The sequence below is a fragment of the Choristoneura fumiferana genome, chromosome 3 (assembly GCF_025370935.1).
Source record: "Choristoneura fumiferana chromosome 3, NRCan_CFum_1, whole genome shotgun sequence".
Taxonomy (NCBI): domain Eukaryota; kingdom Metazoa; phylum Arthropoda; class Insecta; order Lepidoptera; family Tortricidae; genus Choristoneura; species Choristoneura fumiferana.
The window spans coordinates 12,322,946-12,346,446 of NC_133474.1; the positions used below are offsets into that span (position 1 = coordinate 12,322,946).

Here is a 23,501-nt window from a genome sequence, read left to right on the forward strand (position 1 = left end):
CCCTTTGGGCACAGAACTAAAAAGGTCTCTAATCAAGGGCACTTCACACAATTTTTCAGCTCCTTTTTCCAAAAACTGCACCCGAACCCGACCCGCGCGAAGGGGCGCTTCAACGTAGAGTAAATGCATTTTTTGGTTAGATTGATATTTTTAATTTCGTAATATCTTTTCAATGCAATGTCCGATTTGAATAACTCAGGTAATCGACAGATATTGAAACCGTCTTGATTTTTTTTTATTTGTATAAGGATTAAAATGTACAAAGGTATGGATAACATGGTCTGATTTTAGTCGGCAACTCTGTCAACTTTTAAAAACGTAGTTATAACTTTTAAAAAAGTAAAAAAGTAGTTATAACTTTTAAAAAAGTAGTTATAGTGGCATAACTACAATAGTTTGACATTATGGTATCGCTGAGTTTTTTTGTAGATATTGATATATTCTTTAATATCGTAGAACATTTTTTTGTTCTATCATCGATAGTTTCCACAGCGCATGCGATGAAAGATGTTTCATGGCAACTTTTTTTACACTTTGAGTTACACGTTTTGAAGCTTTAGTAAGGAACCCTATGTTTTTCTGGTAATAAATATAGCCTATAGCACTTTGGAATAATTAAGCATTCTAATAGTGAAAGAATTTTTAAAATCGGTCTAGCAGTTATTGAGTTAATTCGTAACAAACATCCAAAAATCCGTCCAAATCTTTCCTCTAAATAAATAAATAAATATCACGGGACAATTCACACCAATTTACCCAGTCCTAAAGTAAGCTTAGCAAAGCTTGTGTTATGGGTACTAAGCAACGGATAAATATAATTATACAGATATAGATACATACTTATATAGATATAGATAGAAATGTGAAAGTTTGTGTGTGTGCGTGTGTGCGTGCGTGCGTGCGTGTGTTGTGTGTGTGTGTGTGTGTGTGTGTGTTTGTTACTCCACGCTAAAACGGCTGGACGTATTTGGATGAAATTTGGTACGTAACACATAGGCTACTTTTTATCCAGATATTCCCACGGGATAAAGATAAAATCTCGAAATAACAACCGCTGGGCTTAGAGACATGAAATTTGGTATGTAGATAGCTGGAAGTCTGTAGTCTGGATAACATATAGGCTACCTTTTTATCCCGACATTCCCACGGGATTGGAATAAAACCTTGAAATTACAAACGCTGGGTTTAGAGTCTTAAAATTTTGGACAGTTGTTCTTAACACAACCTCAATGAAGACCACGATATAAATTTTGGGAATTCCCGGAATTTCAATTGTAAGTACCAGATCGAATAGTTAAAGCGTGCGAAGCCGCGGGTAATAGTATTTTATGCAACTGTATCGTAATAGGGGTCCTTAAAACACGAGTGTGGGTTTATGAAACGAGGCGTAGCTGAGTTTCATAATAGAGTCATATGAGTGTTTTAAGGCCTAATTACGTACAGTTGCATACAATATTTTATCTATATCCATATATTGAATCCTCTATCATGTGTTCAAGAACCATTGAGAATGACCTGCATTAACGAGAACTAGGTAGGTATGTCTGCCCCACGACCTGCTGCTGCACGTGGTCGCCCCCCCCCGTGCTGTAATGATGAATGAAATCTCATTACGATACAGATTTCTACCTATGGTTTTTGAACGCATAATTGAGGATTTACTATATGGGTGTAGATAAACTCTATATAGTTACGCGTAAAAGCTAAAAGTCGCGCCGAGCTTCTTTAAAGGCAGTTGTTTTGAAGAAGCATGTTGGAGTCTGCATCCACATACCTAATGTCATAAATGTAACTAACTAAAGGTTTGTATTATATATGTATTTTATAAAACTCCCTTTTTATTAATAATTTAATGAATAGCGAAACAATGAACGTCTATTTGTAGCACAGGTGAACTTAGAATCCGCAATCCTCATTGGACAACAGTATCAAGGTCAAATAGGGAAGCGTAATAGTCGTCGGCAAGGTCAGTATCTGTGTCCCTTGGCAAATGTGGATACGACTGTTAAAAAGTCGCACAACCAAGATTAGATAACAACCCAAGTGGGGCGCGGAATTGTAAATGCAGGAAGTTAACAAGGATGTATCGATGTCGAAGTAACTTGAAAATATTACGACAAAGCAGTACCTATTATTTTTCGGAAACAAAAATCAACAGCGTAACTTTACTCTTGTACTTACATAATGCTCTTGCTGAAACATAACATAAGAATGGAAAAAGTTACTTCTAACTTTCACAAACGAGTTTATTCTTTTATTCAGACGGGTACAGAGGCGAGCACAGACCATGAGATGATTGTAAAAGGCTACGGTGGACTGTTGTATAACACAAATAGTCAACATTCAGGTGGCGTTATGAAGTGTTGAAAGTGTAAGCATGGAAGGGTATGCCAAGTATAATGGTATATCGATTATAGGTTTTCTTACAGTAAATTGAATATACTTACTTGCATTGCCATCTGAACTACATTTCCGTACCAAATTTCAAGTCTATGCCTTTAACCGTTGAGGAATTCCGTTCCGTCCTGCGGCGACGATTCTGGCCGGACTACCAAAAGGACACTACCATATTATTATATTGTCAGCAGATTTATATAATATGCCAAATTTCAAGTCAATCCGTCCACTGGAAGTGCGTCAATTTTTACTTTCAAGATTTGCCTCGTATATAACATACATTACAAGTTAAATAAAATGCTTGTAAAAAAAACTTTATTAGGCTTTGGCCAAAAATTAATTTCTAGATAGCTTTCCTCCTTGAACTTGAACCTCTGTCGAAATTAATGGAAATCAAAAGAAGTATTTAACTGACTGAGACTGCCTGATTGATGAGAAGTCAAAGCATTCATTGCTCACATAACTAGTGGAACTAGCACCTTTAAATTTTGCATGGGGTTTCCTTTTATTGTTTTATAAAGCCAGCATTAAGGACGATTTTGTTTAATTCACTCCGTAAAAGTGTGAAATGAGGAATAAAATGTTGCATGGAAAACCAAAACCCAGTGGTCATTTTCCTAGCTAGTGATGATTTCATAATTCGTATTCTCCATTTAAATGTTCAGTACCAAATTACTACAAAATGATAAAAAAGAAACCAACTGGTTACTCTCAGGTCTATCTAACCTTCAGCTTATTATCTCGATGACTATGCAAACTAAACTTTAAATAGATAAAGACTATATAGTACGTTAAGTATAAATAGAAGAATAAATTATCATATTTTTTTAATATTGTATGTTTTATATCATTTTGCATTTTTGTACCTGAATATCTTACAGAAACTACAATTAATGGCAAAAAACTAAAATTATTTATTTTTAGCCAGTTTCCTGACTTTCTGTCTCATGGTGGGTATCAATGATCGGACAGCAACTTTATTACAATTTCTGGTAATTTTGTGCCAATCTGAATGAAACAGTTGCTTCGTATCGGCACTGCGACCCCTTTTGCAAAATTTAGCCTTCATTATAGCCCAGTAATGTTCGATCTGGCGAAGATATGGACAATATGGTGGATTCATGTCTTTCGCCACGAAACTCACATTATTGTCTTTGTACCATTTTATCATTTTAGCTGCGTAATGTGCAAGACGCGAAGTCGGGCCAAAATACAGTTTCGCAGTTGGGCAATACTTTCTTCTGAACATACTCCTTCATGTAAATTTCGGTGTAAAATTAACTAGATTTAATTCCGCACTAGTAAATTGCCTGCCAGACCATGATTTTTTTGCCGAACTTTTTAACAAAAGCGGCCAAGTGTGAGTCGGACTCGCCCATGAAGGGTTCCGTAGCAGCAAGTAACATAATATAAAAGTTTCCTTTACTGTTCAATGTTCTGTCATCCCCAGAGATTTTCACATTTAATAACTTCAAAAATCCTTGTTTTAAGCCTTTTGCGGGTCTAAGTAGTGCTGCATGACGCTTTGTCGTCTGTCCTCCCGTGACTCGAGAATTCGGTATTTGTAGTTACTAAAAGCGGCCTTATCCGTCTACATTTTATGTCATTTGGTTGATCAAAACAGATAAGTTTTATGGGAGGGTGGTAATCAAAAGGACTTTCTATATTGAATAAGAATATTTTTTTCAAATATTATCCCAGCGATGTCATAGACTGTCTAAAATGAAGGTACCTACTATACTCTAGTACCAACTTGACATTTCATTACACACTAATGTTATCACAGCTAGGTACCCCAGTGCTTTAGTAATATCGATATTACAAAAAACCTTATATTGATGTTCGAAAAAAACTCAATACGAAATAATAATAAAATAAATCTTTTATTTTAGAGATTTCGAAAAAAACATTGACCACCCAGAAAGACGCCATGCGGCATTTTATTTTATTGACATTTCATATAACTATTTCCGTTACATTGTCATTTGTTGTTATCCTTTTTGTCGTTTTCAGGCCTAATACTATGAAAATAACTTCCAAAAGTGACAAACATTTTTATTCCGCGTCTACACAAGGTTATATCGACAAATTTGTATCGACATATATGCCTATATTTTTTTGCTATGTTTGATAAAATTTTCAGTTGTCAATCTAGTTCGCCTAATTTTGGACTCAAGTCTATACCCCGATATGTAAACAATTTTACAATAAAACATGTAAATAGCTGTCAGTTAGTATAAATGTTCCAAGCAATAATTTAGGCTTCTCTTATGAATTCTTTAATTATTGTCTAATAATAATATACGGAACCATGATTCCGGCGGGTGGACTCTCACTTGTTTCATAGACATAGACATAGACATCATTTATTCAGTAAACAATATATGATTGTGTTTGAATGTCTTACAGCTAACAATAAAATAAAATAAAATACATCAAATATATCCAACACTTATACTCTATCTATACATTTTATCAAATATTTCATCAATACTGTAAAAACACCCTCTCAATAAAAATTGTTTTAACTTATCTTTAAAAATATATGGTACGATACCCTTTAGCTCAACAGGTAGTTTATTAAACAACCTAACAGTCTGGTTCCTAGTACATTGTTTCTCTATTTTAGACCTCGGGCGAAACTTGATTTTCATATTTCGGCTGGTGCGCGTGAGTACAAGAATTTCTTGTTCTTCATATGTTTCAAACTTAATTTTATGTTTAACAAATTCAGTGAGCAGCATAAGAACGTATAGACTAGGCACCGTCAGAATCCCCAAGGCCTGAAAATATTCTCTACAAGACACCCACTGCGGGATTCGAAACATTATTATTATGGCTCTCTTTTGTGCGATAAGGCCTCTGTTTATATTATGTTTAAAGCTATTACCCCAAAACATAATGCTATAACGCAGCTTGGAGTCAATTAAGGCATAATACACAAATTTTAATTGTTCCAAACCAATTTCGTCCCTAAGACTTCTTAAAGCATAGCATGCTGAGTTGACCGAGTTCTCAATAGCGTCTAGCTCCTGAATCCAATTTAGTTTCGAATCTAGATGGATACCGAGGAATTTCACATTATTGACTGTTTCTATGGAAGTACCAATCATAGTTATGTGTGTGTGTATGAGTAGTTACTTGGTGACAATCTGTTTTCTTTGTGTTTTGTTTAAACAGCATTATTTGAGTTTTGTCCGCATTTAGACTTAGATTGTTAAAAGTAAACCATTCGCAAAAAGGTGAGAGTGCAACATCAACCACCCGATTAAGTTCTAGCATACTATCGGCAGGAACTATAGCATTAGTGTCGTCAGCAAACATTATCAAATTACAATTTGGTAACACGTTAGTCATATAATTGATAAGATCATACTTTTAATACTGCAACTGCTTTAGCATGCTGATAAAATAATAGTTTCCGTTAATTATTGAATTAATGTCATAGCATATTATTTTTATACTATTGGGTTGACATGTTAAATAAATATTGGAATTATGCTCACTTTTGTACAACCGAAGCACATTTACTGCTCACAATTGGTACGATGAATATAATATACTTACATACTATGTATTTTTCGTCAATATACTCAAATATCTTTACAAAATAAATGTTTATAAGATAGCTAGCAATGCACTAGTAGTGTGTCATATTGTGTCGTGGCGCATCAAAAGTATTATTATTATTTGTATTAATTTTGTATTTTAAGTACGTATTATTTCTGTGTGTTGTGTCAGTCGTCACACTGATGTCATGATGTGTTTAGTTAACAAAAATCTTGTGCGTCAGTAAGTATATAGACCTAAAATCAAGTAAAATTTGAATTCGTCAGTCAGTCGTCACTTACCACCTTTCAGATTTGAATTACGTGGAAGGATGACGAATGCATTGAGTAACGATTGAAACCTTCGGCTACTACCAACTTTCTCCCATTTGAATGCGAGTGTCAACTGTATTTATTTGCGGTAGGTTGTGTTCTTGTGTTACTTGAGGGAGTTGAAAAATTGTTTATTAAACTTTGATGTTCTTTTTCCGTCGGTGTAGGTATTTGTGAGTTTTAGCGTGGGCCCGTATCCGGTACGTGCACGACGAAGACAGGATGTAGGAATAGGAATTAAATAGAGGCTTCGAAGTTCTCGAGAAGTATTTTAATATAGGTACTATTTCTGGTCACGCTTATGGCGCGTTGTTGTTATTCCGAACATTATTATTTCAAGGTTGCGCGGCCGTCGCAGTAAGGTTGCGTAGTGGGGCTCCTCGGTAGGCGTTATTCGACTGCTATCTCCGTCTCTTTTTCGCATCAAGCTTCAGCCTGTACTTGGAATTTTTGATGAGTTGCGCCAACGTGAAAATTACATTTTGTTAGCCATTTAGTTAAGATAAACTTTATTAACAGTTCTCTTCAGCAAAGACAGCAAATGTATTCAATGCAACCTCTATGGTGATCTCGGTGATCAATTTACGATATGTTCATCGAAAATATCTTAGTTCGATATCCAATTACGTAGGTTTATTAAATAACTTGTATTAAATATTTAGTCCGACTATACCTAATTTCATTTTAACTTATAAATATACAATCCGACGTGTGTACGTCACGTCACGAAGGTTCTGGGGAGCTATAAGCCACATCTGTCACGTCATCAAAAATATTAGGCATGAGTTGATTATTTTATTAATTATCTATACCTAATCCCGAACCTTCCTTGGTATAATGGTCTCGCACAATGTTACTAGCGATTTCTAGACTTATTTTATTGTCAACAAATGATTATGTAAGAAAAATGCTGCATATGTTAAACACATTGTGATCGTGAATCATGATGCTCTTTGTGTATTTAAGTAATCAAATTGTTTGTGTCTTGTAAATCTTTATCGAGATTAACTGTTGTGAGAAGCATTAAAAAGGAAAGCCTCCCGTTTCACTCAAACGCAAATAACTTTTAAAGTTTTTTTTGATGTTCAGTCGTACTTGTACATATTTTTTGCATCTATTTCGACGAATTCATTGTCATTTATTAGTACATCCATCACCCCTAGCTTAATTAGTTTCATAGCTAATGATAATTTAAAGTTGTTTGTTTGCTGCTTCCGTAGAAATGATTCCTGTGACCCCCAACTGGGAGACACATGGTGGGGGATGCAAGGCAAGATGAGCGTGACAGCGCCGGTTAAGAAGATACGAAAAAAGTCTGACAGTAAACCTCAATCGCAAATGTACGTATTCAACGTTATTTAGCGCCTGTTGTTGTGTTATATAAATATTTATTGGTCCGTGGTGTATCTTAGGGTTCACTATAACACAAATATGAATCTGGAGGAACTTCTCTTTCGCGAAAGTACATGATATGGTTTTAGCAAATCGATGATTGATCTTATCTGACATAGGTATCTCGAAAGAACGGGAATATCATGTTCAATTCTAAACTCAACCATTGTTTGGACCGTTTTCAGTGTTAATGCCGATTTTTTGCGTTAACTTGTAACAATAGATGAAACATGGGTCCACCATATACACGAAAATTAAAAATTCAATTAAAACAATGAAGTCAATCTGAGTATTTGGCTCCAAATAAAGCTATGGTTGTAAAGTCGGCTGGAAAAGTGTCAACTTCCGTCTTTTGATATGCAAATGAAATTATGATGGTACATTATCTTCCTAAAGGTCAAACTGCTAATCAAGAAACTACACTTAGCTCTTGAAGCTTCATAAATGTATTTAGCAAAAACGATTAGGATGAGCTAAAAAAAATCTTCCACCAAGACAACGTTAGGATTCACACGTGTTCAAGCTATGGCAAAAATCAACCATTTGAAGTATGACTCGCTGCCATATTAAAGTGCCACTCCATTACTGAAGGTTGAACGTTAGCTCTGAAAATCTATCCCTGTCTTGAGCTCTCCGGAACAGTTGCTCAGCACTGCTGATCCCGGTCCACTCCCTTAAATTGCGCAGCCATGATTTCTTCCGCCTTCCAGGGCGTCGTTTTCCGTTTGCTGCCATATCCATCTTATTCGCGTTATCTAGCACCATCAGTCATACTAGCTTTGTTACCTAGTTCTCGTTTTGCTTTGCCTGGCCAGTAAAGATTTTTCTATTTTTACAGCTACATACAGTACAGAAAATGTTTAAAAATCGAATGATCGGCATATTATCGATGCCAGCACAATTTATGGTAGCAAGGAACGGAAAAGCACTATGTTTGAAAAAGCCTATCGATAGGGCAAGCTTAATAAAAGGTTACAGCAATCATTGTTCCCTGTTGATTTTGTTGCTTATCATTTTGAAATATTTTGAGCTGGGTTTAACAGGTAACATATCATATTTTCTCCACTTAGGTACTATTAAATTAAAGTGTTGCCCTATGAAGTAGTGCAATAATATGTCGAATGGATTGCGCGTGGAGCTTCGTTACAATTATGCTTTTCAAATAGATGTTCTTAAAGACACCTCTATCAACTAGGTCGAAAACCCATTTGATAGTAAGCCGTTCCGGTTGTTAAGACTTAAGACTATATCAGGCTGGTTTAGTTAGTCGCTTGGTTTAGGTATTGATATTTAATAATATGTCATACCCTTATCTTAGTTTGAGGATATCTAAAATAATACCTAGATCTGTCCTGTCTACAACATTAATTTGTAGCTCATTTCGGTAGCGTAATCAATTAATTTGTTTTTCTATATTCCGTCTCTATAAATCTTGTTTGTTTCTTGATAATGATGAACCTCAACCTTATTGTACGACATTAATCACTTAAGATATTGTCTATAGGTAGGTATAATAAAGTTTACATATGTATTACTGACATTTCGATTCCCGGCCGGGGCAGATATTTGTATGAATAATACGAATGTTTGTTCTCGGATTTTGGATGTTTAATATAAGTATATAAGTATGTGTTTATCTACTATATAAGTATGTTTATCCGTTGCCTAGTATCCATAGTACAAGCTTTGCTTAGTTTGGGACTAGGTCAATTGGTGTCAAGTGTCCCATGATATTTATTTATTTATTTATTTTATTTTATACCATATTGTGTATTCTGTTTTTGTTTACTTGAACACTTCATCTTATTGATTACTTTATAAATGCTATTTTAGTAAGACTTAGGGATTGCATACGATGTACATTTAACAATGACTATTTGCAACCTTCATAATATTATCGTCGGCCTCAACAAAGTTTATGTAAATAAAATAATATGAAAATAAACAGACAAGACGCGTTGTGGACTTCCATAAACCTTGAGGTCTTTGAAAAATTAGTCTCAGACAAGACGATATAAATATTTACATTTAAGCGGGGAAAGGCTGTACACATTTCTACCTACAACATGGATTTAATTATTATTTTCAGAAACAAGTGTATCAACGAGAAACGGAGGCGGGAGCTCGAGAACGAGACCATAAATCAGTTGGAGGAGCTCTTGGGAACGTGTCTGGCAGAAGTTAAGCAGCCAGACAAGAACGGGATAGTCCGCGAGGCCACGCGGCAGATCCAGGTAAGGAAGAAAACTTGTCATTGGAACTATCGTACCTAGTTTACCGGCAACTGTTTTAACCGCTGTTCAAGTCACGTCATGCCATATAGGTACGTTGACTAGTGAGTATAGTACAAAAGTATTTGTTTTAGTCTTATTTTTTTTTCCAAGATCTGGAGCGTCGCTTTTGTTCTTGTGTTCTCAGCTAGAATTAGAATATTATAAAAAAGAAGCGATATTGTTCATGTTCAATTATTAACACAAAGGATACGATGTTTGTAACGCTCCGCGGCCTAACCCAGGCGTGAAACTTTGTACAGGTCGGAAACTTTTGTATCGTCTCGTGCTTTCGCAATAATTTTTCGGCACAAGAGACTATTTCTGACTTTATGAAGTGATTATTATAAAGTACTATCCCAGGTTGAACTTTCGGGGATCAAAAAGTAAACCAAACTGCTGCGAAAAATAAACAGTAACTCAGTAAAGGCCATTCACTTAGATTGAGTGAAAACACTCGAACAAAAGGTAGCGTAGTAAGTATAAATAGGTGTGAAACGAGTAATTAACGTATAGTTTTAGGGTATAGGTCTTTAATTTAGCCAAGATCACGACATCTCTATCTAGTGGGAGTCTGTACCTACCGAGTCGAATTTTACAAAAAGTAACGCTATCTAAACGAATAAACTACCACGCAGGCGTACATGCTGCTTCTTGACAGAGCGGTTTAGCGGCAACATAACGTCTGCGCCTGTGTTGTACAGTACAGTTGCCAACAAACTTAACTGACCATCCTTGAACTTTATCACAACATAGCAAAGGTGTCATGAATTTATTTATCAGTTAATAAATGAGCTGATATTGCTAATACTACCTGAAATTTTCGGCCACATTGAAGCGATCGTGTTCAAGAGTAGACTGAAGAGATTGCGAGTATTTTACAACTACCAATACTGGATCTTGTTTTTGTTGTGGCAACCAATCACACATTAGACAACATTGACAATTTCTGACGTTTTCTCTGAACATTTATCTGGATTTCAACATTTTCCGCTTTTCAATTCATCATCTTTAAATTCTTGTACTATTTTATTTTTCAACCGTTTCACGTACCATTCTGGAGTAGAATTAGCGTTGTGGGAAAAAATTTGGGATTGTGAAGCTTGATGAATTGTTTAGTCCATTCTCCTTCAAATACTCTGCTGTGGCTGATTTGTTTATGTGTCTGTTCTCATAAATGGCTTGATTAAGAGTGTGTTAGTTTTTATGGGTAAAAGTGGCGAAACTTGAATGGTACTTAACTTTAACTTATCCTTCGGCAGGAGGTGCTAAAGCGGCGCCGCGAGTGTTCGGGCGAGTGCCCGCTGCGCGCGCGCCCCGAGCCCGTGCAGGCCGGCGAGGTCAGTTCCACGCAGCCGCAGCCGCTGCCGCCCGGCCTACACTATTCTGAGACCACCACACTCATTGAGGTACCACATCAATACTACTCCTACCCATAGACACATCCCTATAGCTTCAAGAGTACACCTGCCGAGTCAATGAGCATAATAATCTCTCTTTCTCTTACTTCCAAACCAAAACTAAGCTAATTTCAGAATTTATTGACTATAATGTAGATGGCCGGGCTTTGTGGGTAGGTAAGAAGTGATGGCAATGGTTGATTGTTTATTAGCTTAGACTTTAGGTACCTTGCTGTGCTCTGGTGAAAATACATGTTTAGTGGCAATGCACAGCGTACCTATTGCTATAGTATGCTATCAGTATGTATTTTCATACCAGGCACCCTTACTGATATTATAAATGCGGAAGTGAGTTTGTTTGTTATGCTTTTACTCTTATAGGTTCTGAACCGACTATGATGAAATTTGTCATGAAGATAATCAAATCAATGTGGCTGTTGAGCAGAAATATTTAAGAAGTATGTAACTTTGGCAGTTTATCGCGGGTTTGGTTTTCTGGGTTATTCTCCTTTTCCAGACAAAAGAGCGTCATTCATAAATATTATAAATAAAATAAAAAATACAAGAAAGATGCGACAAAGGCTGTATAAACTTTGAATATGCTCTCCCTGAATTGCGACTATGCGACAATATGGGTGATTATGATTGTGTGCCCGGAATTTTAAAATTGTAATTAATTTGTTTAGCCTAGTTGACGCTTTACGCCATGAATACATTTATCGAAGTTATGCTTTATTTTTCATCTTCATTTAAGAATGACTAGGCTATAAGAAGCGTTTGGAAGCACGTATTCCTGTAATAATCTATTTAAATTTGATGTTAGCAGATAAGTATCTAAGCAATGAATATCTGACAAATCAATATTTTTTGTTTCAGGCTCTGAAACACTACACGAACAGTCTCGGTTGGGTTTTATTAGAAATTAATTCAGAAGGCCAAATCATATGTGTTACCGAAAATATTAAAGATATCATACTGCAGGACCGAACCGAGTTAAAGTCTATCTTCTCAATATTGCATGATAGAGATCATGCAAAAATAAAGCCCTTATTGAGGAACATAAAAAATTTCGGCTGGGCCACGGGCGACACCGACAAATTTCAAGCCATTCAAGCCCGACTAGCTATCGCCAATTCTAATGGGACTGACGACGCAAAGTAAGTGTCCTTAACTTCAATCCACGACCATTTTTTCCTTCAATAAATTGACCTACATTATTATTATTTACAGCAGCACATGTATCGTGAATAATAGTGTCGTATCAAGATCAACGCTCCGGCTGACTACATCGTTGATTGAGTTGCATGGTGCTATCATGTTTTATCGAATACGATTTTGTAATTTCATTGTGTTATAGATGCTCCTGTCGATAGAGCGATAACGGGTCGATTACTTTTTAGTATTGTTGAGAACAGATGGTTATTTATAAATAAATACACAAGTAATTACAAAACGAAAAATATTTTAAAATATTTATTTTACTTTTTTTAACGATTCATCATGGTCCTTAGTTACCTAATAGAAATGATTTTCGGTCCGGTTCCTGTGTTTGTTTATTTAGTTACTCATAAATAAAATCTTCGAAAGTAAACAAAAACCAATAGACCTTTTTTAGGGTTCCGTACCCAACGGGACCCTATTACTGAGACTCCGCTGTCTGTCTGTCTGTCTGTCCGTCTGTCACAGGGCTCTATCTCTGAAGCCGTAAAAGTTAGACACTTGAAATTTTCACAGATTATGTATTACTGTGGCCGCTATAACAACAAATACTAAAAATAAAATAAAGTTACAAATGAAAGGGGGTCGTCATACAAGAAACGTGTGTTTTTCAGCGTTTTTTGGTTGCTAGGCGTTATTAGCCGTTGCTAAGGCGTTTGAATATTTACCTTTAAGTTTGCGATTTTAATTATGTTTTATAAAAGCTTCGATAGTATAATATAGTCACTGTCGTCTTATTGTGTGGTTTATTCGTTTTTGTGCAAAATTAATAAAGCAATTTATGAACCACAAATCTCAATGAAGCAAATTGTGATAAAGCGCTCGCCAAATCCACACTGTATTAATCACTGTTTACCTATTGTTTTTTACACTAAAAAAACATACTAAGTATTTAACACTATTTACAAGGTTTATAATACCTACAGTTTAAAATTTATTCACACTAGTCGAGCTTCTTATTATTTAATTACACAACATACGAAGTCCGCCGAATTTCCCGCGAATGAACAGAGTTGACAGATACATATATTTATTTAGCCGCGCGCGGCAACTTGCGGGCAATGGCTTCAGAAGCAAACAGCCAGAAGAACCTAAGAGGATGAGAATACAAATGGTTTTTTATTCGAAATACTTGCACAAGTGCTTAAATTTCGGCGATATTTTTGAAGCTTTTCTTTAGCTTGCCCTGTTTGTTTATTTATTTATTTATTGTTTGTTTTGCTCAAATCTTGCAAGCTAAATTTGACCCACTTCCAGTGGTCCGATCGACTTGAAATTTTGCATACTTATGTAAATTTGGTGAAAATACAATAATCTGGTAGTGACATCTTGGTGGTCTTGCCAGGATCGTCTCTGCAGGAGGGAACTCCTCAATAGTTAATAGTACCGACTTGAAATTTGGTACAGATATGTAGTTTAGACGACAGTGCAAGTACAGTCAACAAAAAGTACATTCGGCAAAAAAAGCTTGTATTGAAAATGATTTTTTTAAGAAAAACTTATTAAAAGCATTATATTTATTTGCAGTGTAATGTAACTATATGTTTGCTCGGGTGGAATCTTTCAACTCAAATTTGAAGTGGATATCTTCAACCGATTGAGCTGAAAATTTACACCCATATATAAATCCGATGACAATGCAATATTATTTGCAATATTATATAACATGGAGTTGATTTGATGATAAAGCTACCGGGTGACCATATGAACTCTGTGATAAACGACACGACCGCATCGAGTTTGGACTCGTTTGTCGTCCTGACGAGTACTTTGGTAACCAGGGGGCATAAAGTACAGTGAGCAAAAAAAAACTTATATTAGAAGAATAAAAAAAAATTGTACTGAACTATTTACGGAACCCTTCATGTACGAGTCCGACTCGCACTTGACCATTTTTTTATATACTAATAGGTTTACTATAATAAGTATAGTAGTCAGCAGTGTCGTGCAAAGACATTGAAAGACGCCATTTATTTATTTTTTACAGAATTGCCAACGGCGATTTGTCATTAGGCGCGGTTACTAGTTTTATCGCAATTTTCTAAATGCGTAACAAGAGTGGTTGTTCGGCTCGGCTTCGCTTTTAAAAACGCTTGCACAACCATTCGCAACAGTTTTTAAACAATGACTTGTTTATTTTGAGTCTCAGTTGTATCAAATATTTTATCGAACCATTCTATTGAACGATATTAATCGACAGTGCATGCTCACCAGGAGTATTAATCACGTGGATCAAATTGTTATTATTATCCTGCTGGTGACAAGCCTGAGAGCAAATACAAATATCGCGTCACTTTAAATTGACGTCATTCGTAGACAAAATTCGAACATCGAACTACTTCGCTATTATCAGATATGGTTCACCAACATGACTTGCTATTTTGCGCGTCTTTGTCGAAATTGATTCACTAAAAAGAAATTCTTATATTTTAAACACATTTAAAATGTAGAAATCAATTATCTTGCTACTCAAAGTATTTCAGTTGCGATCATGTTGATTATTTTTTATGGACTTATTTTCCGCTTTCCCTCCGTACAAAATTTATAATAGGAATAGCACAAACGAATTCAAGTTCAACTTGATTACAAAAACCATGTCTTTGTATGTCCCAATGCTGTATAGTGGAGACACAAATCCATGGTGCCAAGGCCTCTGATGCGTTGTTGACGGTGTCGTACAGCTGTCACATGAAAGCTCACTTGTGTAACTTTGCCTCAAGGTGGCATTTTAAAGCGAGACCATTTGATATGCCTCCAAATAGATTCCGAACGTTTTCGGAAGGCAGCTATGTCATTTGGTCGACTAGCAACTCTGTCAGTGAGGACCGGGATGAATAAATTGGCTGAGGTTATGGTGGTGAGGTCTTTGAGGATGTGGTTGTTTGTCCAGATACGTGGAGGCAGTGATCCACTGTGCGCCGGTGCGCGGCTCATCGGCAGAGGCGGCCGGCTCCGTCATGTGCGTCATCCGGCGCTGCGAGGACGCGTCGGCCGCACTGCTCCCCGCGCCTCTGCCCCGCGACGGCGGTCCGCCCCATCCCGCCTCCCACACCGATCAAATCGTCTTCCGATTGGACTGCAATTTCAATATTTTAAGTAAGTTTAAGTTTTTGAGAGGCCTGTGCCTAGCAGTGGGACGTATAGGTATAGGCTGAGATGAATGAAAAATGAAAAGTAAGTTTATCGTCCTATGAAGCTGAAGAAGGTCATGGGACATTCAAGCTTCTTAGAGAGCGGATGTCTCTTCATATGAAAATATGGATGATGCTGTTAACTATATCTGATTACACATAACAGACATTGTCTTATATAACAGGATTTATTTTTTTCAGATTGTGATTTAAGTGGAGCGGAGAACTTAGTGGGTAGTCGTTACCTAGAACTTGTCGATAGTAGTGACCGTGTTCGCGTGGCCGCGCACCTCAAGAGCGCCTCGGGTCTGACCGCGCCACCCGCTGTCAGCGAACCTTTCCGGCTACGCCTACTGGACCGGCCGCTGCGCGTGATCGCGCAGACAAGGCTGTTCCGCACGGACCCCACCGCCGGGGACTTCGACTTCATCATGTCGACGCACATCGTGCTCGACGACGAGGCGCTGCTGGAGGCGGGCGTCGCGCCGCCGCCGCGCGCGCCGATGCAGCCGCTGCTGCCCTCGCTCTCCAACGGTGACGCCGCCTTTCGCGCCGCCATGAGCCCCGCCGACCTCATCTCCATGAACGACTTCGACCTCGACCCGTGGACCGTGTCCAACTTCCAGATCAGCGAGATGTCCGGCGACGAGTCGAAGGAGACCAAAGACAGCATGTCCGAGGGGCCGAGCACGCCGCGCACGCCCGCCACGCCGGGCGACGCGCCGCCGCAGCTGGCGCCCGGGGACGAACGCCTGCGCACGCTGCTGACCGCGTCCAAGCCGCAGCAGGATGCTGACTCTAACAACCGGCTGCTGAAGGTGCTGCTCAAGCAGGAAGACGAGGAGGCTACCAGCAGCGAGACGTCGGCGCCGCACACGCCGCTGACGCCGCACACGCCGGCCGCGCTCTCGCCGCACCACCCCGCGCGCCCCGCCCTCAACCAGCTTGGCGCGCACTCCTCGCACTCGCACTCCTCGCACGCGCACGCGCTGCCGCCCACCACGCTGCACTCGCTCCAGCCCATGCATCATAACAATTCGGATATTTTATCAAGGGTAAGCAAATCCTACTAATATTATAAATGCGAAAGTTTGTAAGTCTGTTTGTTTGTTACTCCATCACGTCTAAACCGCCAAACTGATTTTGATGAAATTCGGTATAAAGATAATTTGCATCCTGGCGAAGGACATAGGATAGTTTTTATCCCGGAAAATAACTTAGTTCCCGCGGGGCAGTCAAAACCGAATTCTACGCGGTTGGAGTCGCGGGTAACGGCTAGTTATTCAATATTTACTTCTTTCGTTACAACTCGTGTTGAGGAAAAAAAAAGGAAATTTAAATATACAAATGCGCCATTTTATCATACCGTTATTTTTTTGTAGATACTGAATAAATCGGATGATGATGCTGAAGATAACAGAAGGAATAGTCAAGACAGCGGGCGGGGGTCGTCGCAGCCGAGCGTGCTGTCTCAGCTGCTATCCACCAGCAACGGGCCCTCCAATAACGGTCGATCTCACGACTCCGACCGTGACCATTATTTCCAGGGAAACAAACGCAAATACCCTGAAGAGTCCAAAGGCTGCTCCACTAGTAATGTTAAAAGGGCGACACCTGAAATTCAGCAGGTAATTGAATAGAAATGCTATTTGAGTTTGCTATCAAAATTGTTATAGTTATGTATACTTTGTCACTATGGAAATTTACATCATTGTAGTACCGCTTGCTGGGCCCAATTTCTCGAAGTATATTAGTCTAATAATATTAGCGTGTTGTCTCATTTTTTCATACAATTTATGAGACAAAACACTAATATTATTAGACTAATATGCTTTGAGAAACAGGGCCCTGCAGTTTTACTTGTCTCGAAATCTTATAACGCGGCGAGCTCAAGTCGTGAGTCAGTCCTCGCAGCCAGCGGTGAATGCGATAATGTCGATGCGAGTAAAGTCAGTTCGCGTAACCGTAACTTGTGACATCAGGTGAGTTCGAGCGCGGCGACGGGCACGTGTTCGTCGTCGGCGACGTCGCCGTCGACCAGCGGCGCCGGCATGAGCCCGCTGTGCGCCAAGAACCAGATCCTGGTGTCTCTGCTGGCGCGGCAGCAGACCACGCCGACGACGCCGCTGCCGCTGCCCAACCCCAGCCTGCGGCCGTACGCGGCGTCGCGGCCGCGCGCGCCGCCGCCCGCGCACCCGCAGGCGCAGGCGCAGCCACAACAACAACAACAACAACAACAACAACAGCAGCAGCAGCGGCATCTCGCTACGCTCTCCAACATGCTTTCTTCGCAGTACGTTGGTCACACTTAAACGAACTAATTATTAAAATAATAGCGAGTAAAGAAAAACATGTAATAAAACTTAACACGGTAGTCCCATTTGGTAAAACGAGAGCGATATTTTATTTTATTTTAGATTTGCTGTAAGTGCACAGTCAGCCAATTTTATAAAAATAAAATTATTTATCACGATAAGGTTCTATTTTGGCGCAAGAATCAATTTGAATGACCGTTCTTACACGAATTGCTATTTTTTCATCGACTTTTAACGCGTTTCATTTGAAATTCCTCTTTAACTTCCTATCCCTAGTTGTTCGTGATATTTTCTTGCAATTGAAGATGGACTGAGTCGATTCTCAGAAGTCGAGCCCAAACATATTAATATTATAAATGCGAAAGCAACTCTGTCTGTTCATCTTTCTCTTACCTCTTCACGGTTAAACCGTAGTTTTTATCTCTGAAAATTCCCTAGTTCCCATAAACGAATTCTTTGGGCAACAGCTAGTAGTTAGCATAAACTCTCATCTATCAAAATCTGTTGGTTTCTTAGAAACTCGCTTGCGAAAACATGACCATTCTCTCAAACCCTTACTGATTGTCAAGTATGCGCGGAGCTAATAAAGCGTGGTAATTACCAGCAGTCGACCGAGCGGTGTGAACGGCGGCGCGTCGTCGGGCTCGGGGCTGGAGTGCGGCGGCGGCGGCGGCGGCGGCGCGATGCAGAGTCACTTGCAACTGGTGCTGCAGGGCGGCGCGCGCGGCGCCTACCCGCCCGCGCCCAACCCGCCGCCCTCGCCGCTGCACTACGCCGCCTCGCCGCACCACGTGTACACGCCGCAGCCGCAACCGCAGCCGCACCAGTCAGTATTACCCTGGCTCCACACTGCTCGCTAAATTGAACGACATCAGGCGAATACAATAGTGTGGAGAGGCACTTCGTCAACTCGGTCGGTACCTCGGTCATCTTCCCGAGTACTTCGTCGAAAACTTCGCGAGAAGTGTGGAGCTATGGTTATGTTTACGTCGACTTAGTATTTAAACTCAGTTCGGCAGTATCAAAACCTACATTTAATTTTTTCTGGCACGCAGCCGTTAAGGTCTTCGCACACTAAACAACTCGACGGCCACTCGACTCAAAAGTTAAATATTGAAATTTAAGCCTTATGCCTTATGTCCTTCAGACTCAACAAAAGCCGTCTCAAGCCTCTGGTAGCGTCTTTGACCAGATGGCCAAATATCACCAGTTTTGCTATTAAGGAGAAGGTTTAGGAATAAGATAGATCTTTTCTGTTAAGATAAAGATGAAAGTGTATCGCTTTTGTTACAGAGATCAGTCACGCAGTCAAGCTGGTCAGGGCAGTCAGAGTAGCCAAGGCGGCGATGGTGAGGTGCCGAGCAGCGACAAGACGCTTTCAGACATTTTGGATGCAGTGATAGAAAACATGCCGGACGCGGAACGCGGCTCGAACGAGGTCAGCGTGCTACTTGACCTAGAGACCTGCCAACTTAAGCAGGACTTCTCGGTAAGGCACATTCACATGCACACGCTCAAACGACTTGAGTAAACGAAACTTTACATTCGTACAACTTAATTTAATACCGGTAACATTTTTGATGTTCATATTTCAAGAATTCGCCGTTATATTGTTTTGGGTACTTAATGAGTTCTCTTTCTTCTTCTCCGTACAAACCTTTTTTCGCTCTATAGTATTATTGCTCTATGGACTTGTAGATGGAAGAAGTTTAATACCTGAATAATAGTATTGTTCGTGTTTCAGGTTATGAAAAATACTAACCGTGATATACACATAAACGCGATAAGGCAAAGTCTTATGCTCTGTGAAACGGCGACTAAAAGCCCGGTATCGACGAGTCCCGGCCCACCACCTGTATATTCCGTACAAAACATGGTAAGTATCTCATCATCATTTCAGCCGTGCGTAGGTGGTCCACTGTTGGACATAGGCCACCCCCATAGACAGCAGCAGCCTGCATCCACCATGAACCCCGCGGCATTAACAAGGTCAACCGTCTATCTCGTTGGTGGGCGTCCTACGCTGCGCTTGTCAATTCGCGGTCTCCATTCGAGATCTTTTCAGCCCCAACGGTCATCTGGTCTCTGTACTATAAGACCTGCCCCTTGCTACTACAACGAGCTAATTTGCTTGGCTATGTCGTCGACCCTCATTCTTATACCTCGCTCTCACTCCTCGTTCTAAGTACCTATCTATATCGTCATAAAAAATTTAAACTAGTTGTTAGTTGCAAATTTTCTGAACATGATCAGCCACCATCGAAAGTCCGATGAAATAACTCAAAATCTAGATTGTATTCAATTACATTTGGCAGCCTCCAAGCATGGGTGGCGGGAGCGGCGCACTGTACAGTACGAGCGGCGTTGACCCCGCGCGTGCGCGCGTCGTCGAGCAGCGCGCGCGCCTGCTCGACTTACAGCGCTCGCAGCAGATGCTCGTGTCGCGTGAGGTGAGTGCCTACCCTAATCTTAATAATATTAATATTATAGAGGAATTTTTTACTGGGCCAATATGAAGAACATCGAAACCATAGGGCAGATCGAATTGATTTTCATGATTTATAAAAGGGAAGTAAATTCTTGCAAGATAAGAATCATTTTGGGAAATCAACAAATTTTTAATGCGCTTCAATCGGTAGAAATTAATATAAATGAACATTTACCAATTGCCTTGTCTCAAAAACTGAAAAAAAAAACACAAAAAATGATTCCAGAGGTTTCATCAGTTACAGGTATACCTGGGAAAACTTTAAGAAGTCATAATTTAAAAGTAATATTCTACTCTCGCGTTGATTTTTTATACAAAATATAAAAGTTTTTTTTGTTTAATGTTAGGGTAGAGGTTGTGTGACTTCTATTACGTTCTAAACTATGCAGTAGTTTTAAGAGCTTTTTCTCAAAACTGTCCGTAAAAGTTGACTTTATTCTTTACATATCAGAAGGTGAAGTGCATAGTTTATGGTCAGCGAAAAATTAAAAAAAAGATTGCAGGCGCGCTAGCTCGACAATAATGAATTAGCGCGCCTGCAATCAGTCACATTTTTTTTTAAGTTAAAAAGGCCATGGAAATGTTGGCACAAGTCGTATACAGCCAAGTCTAATGGCCGGTATCAGGTATTTTGTTGGAACTCCGGACTTTTTCTATTGGGTCTGAAATAGCTTGTGGTGTTTTCGGTGGAAAAATACACCTGCAGTTTATTTTTGATGAAAAAAGGCGGGAAAGCATAAGAAAAATATTGGAATAAAATTAAATTTTATAATATATTTTGAGAAAAAGTTTATTCTATTTCAGAATTATTCACCATTTTTGAGAAAAGCTTTATATTAGTCTCGGCTGGAATAGCAATTGCTGGCTTCGTATTAGTTAAACAGACTCGCAAGCTCCTCGTCCGTTTAATACTCATACCCAGCCAGCAATTGCCTACTTCCAGGCCACGACAATAATCTACTATTATAGTACTAAACAGCTGACCAAACACTTGTTACAGGCGGCCGAGCAACCACAAGCGGACCTGGGCTCGACAATCAACGCACTGGTGTCTGCGACGCCGCCTAACGTGGCGTTGCAACGCACCGACTATCACCACTACATCCACCCTAGTAGTGAGTGCACTTAAGCTTAATATCACATTAACAACAAATTAAAAAAAAAAAAAAAAAAAAAAAACAACCAAGTACCCCCCTGGAAAATACTGTACACAACTCTGGACCTTTCCGTCCATTGAACAAAATAAATGAGGCAGTACAGCGTTTCGTTATCTATTTTAATGTCACTTTGTTTTAATTTCAGATCAACAAATGGGGTCAAATTATGGTACAAATAAAATAACGTCGACGCAGCAAAACCCGATGTTGAGTCGACAACTAAGCGTGAGTAGAAGTACCATTGTGATTTTATGATGTTTGTTACAAATAATTTCAAATTGAATTATTTGGATATTGAAACTTAATGTGCCGTTTGAGTATGCATTACATTTTCACGGACGATTTATAATCATATAATCGATATAATACATTTTACATATAGTAAATAGAAACCCTAGAAGGTCCAGATTAAATAAAGTTTAGGTGAGCTAGTAGGTCTGTTATTAGTAGTCCGCCGGTAAGAAGTCAATCCTGACACGTGTCACTCCTATACTGAATACGTTTGAAAAACAAAAACATTGACGTATTTAGTACCAGGATGACAGGTGTGAGGATTGACTTGTGATTATTCAAATGGTGTGTCGTGCGCAGGGCTCGGGCGGCTACGCGCACGCGCACGCGCACGGTCACGCGCACGCCGCGCACGCGCCCGCCGCGCTGCACACGCCGCTCTCGCAGCGCGCGCCCTACCACCGCCCTCCGCGCCCGCAACTAGGTAAATATCTAATCTAACTAAATATAGCGTACAGCTTAATTACTCGTGGTTATAATATGCCCGCGAGACGACCATCTTTTGTTAGAACCTGTTAGGTCACTATGATGTTATGGTTTCGTCTTGTGTTTCCGTGCATCTTTTTCGCATCAGACGAGGTTATGAGAAGCACCAAAGTTAACGGATCGCGCACAAAATTATAAAATGAACTAAAAGAATTTCCTTGCTCACCCCGCAAAATTCTTTTAGTTCATTGATATGGACCTCCGCAAAGTAACGCCTGATTCAATAAATTACACAAAATTATAGATAAATGTTGTCCACTGGAGTGTTTGTTACAGTTTTGATCTTGACCAACAGCCATAATTTTCAAAATAAATTATTTCGTCTTGAAGCAATAAGTTGCAAGAAAAATAAACCGCAAGTGAGGCGTTATTTCCCCAGACAACTTAAGCATTATCATTATCTCGATGATCTCGGCCTATATGCGTCCCATTACAGGGCCCAGGCCTCCTCTCAGAATGAGAAGGATACATTTGAGCACCGACCCATTATTCAATGAAGATTTTTTTCATGACGCGTGGCTGTTAAAAGTAGGATCGTTTTAGACTGATGCTGAAACGAAATAAGTGAAATTGTCACTGAATCTGACCGTATTTTGTTATTTTTGGTCCAGAACGAAACAATTTTTGCTTAGTTTTACATGCGTTTAAAATATTGCCAACGCAATTTGTAGAAATGAAACTTCTTATGATCACTGATCCTCTTTAACACTTAAAGGTTTGAGGTATGTATGTGCTATATATATGAAGAATTTTAATTAGAACTAAAATGATTGTAACTAATTTTAATGTTCAGTCTGATCCAATGGTTCCATATTATGTATTGGTATGCTTCTAAACTAAACCCTCTTAGGTAGAATATAGCCTAGATCTTGTCGGTCGTTTTTTTATTGATTCGAAGCATGCGTTTCCCGAATACGACTTTCTTAAGCATGTCCTGTAGAAATAGATTAGTTCCTACCGGTTCGGGGACCCGGCGCTCAATCCTCGATATAAATTAATTGCATGTTTATTGCTTCATAATTTTACTCGATTTATTTGAGTAAGTAAATAATATTAAAGGTGAGGTAGTTCTGCT

The 23,501-nt window shown here is 39.1% G+C and overlaps 1 protein-coding gene across 6 annotated transcripts in view; it reads left to right on the forward strand.

Annotated features, from left to right (window-relative positions):
* tai (basic helix-loop-helix family member taiman) overlaps positions 1 to 23,501 on the forward strand; it is an 87,600-nt gene that overhangs the window by 54,282 nt on the left and 9,817 nt on the right. For 3 of the 6 annotated variants that reach the window (XM_074085681.1, XM_074085678.1, XM_074085682.1), the window contains 15 exons: positions 7,499 to 7,618; positions 9,760 to 9,904; positions 11,203 to 11,349; positions 12,217 to 12,497; positions 15,449 to 15,654; positions 15,891 to 16,744; positions 17,072 to 17,317; positions 17,672 to 17,982; positions 18,609 to 18,830; positions 19,298 to 19,493; positions 19,749 to 19,880; positions 20,320 to 20,454; positions 21,493 to 21,607; positions 21,795 to 21,874; positions 22,241 to 22,364. In XM_074085681.1, coding sequence (XP_073941782.1) covers positions 7,499 to 7,618; positions 9,760 to 9,904; positions 11,203 to 11,349; positions 12,217 to 12,497; positions 15,449 to 15,654; positions 15,891 to 16,744; positions 17,072 to 17,317; positions 17,672 to 17,982; positions 18,609 to 18,830; positions 19,298 to 19,493; positions 19,749 to 19,880; positions 20,320 to 20,454; positions 21,493 to 21,607; positions 21,795 to 21,874; positions 22,241 to 22,364 — 3,314 coding nt within the window. The remainder of the gene's footprint in view (positions 1 to 7,498; positions 7,619 to 9,759; positions 9,905 to 11,202; positions 11,350 to 12,216; positions 12,498 to 15,448; positions 15,655 to 15,890; positions 16,745 to 17,071; positions 17,318 to 17,671; positions 17,983 to 18,608; positions 18,831 to 19,297; positions 19,494 to 19,748; positions 19,881 to 20,319; positions 20,455 to 21,492; positions 21,608 to 21,794; positions 21,875 to 22,240; positions 22,365 to 23,501) is intronic. The other 3 variants (XM_074085683.1, XM_074085680.1, XM_074085679.1) reach the window with 2 other exon arrangements.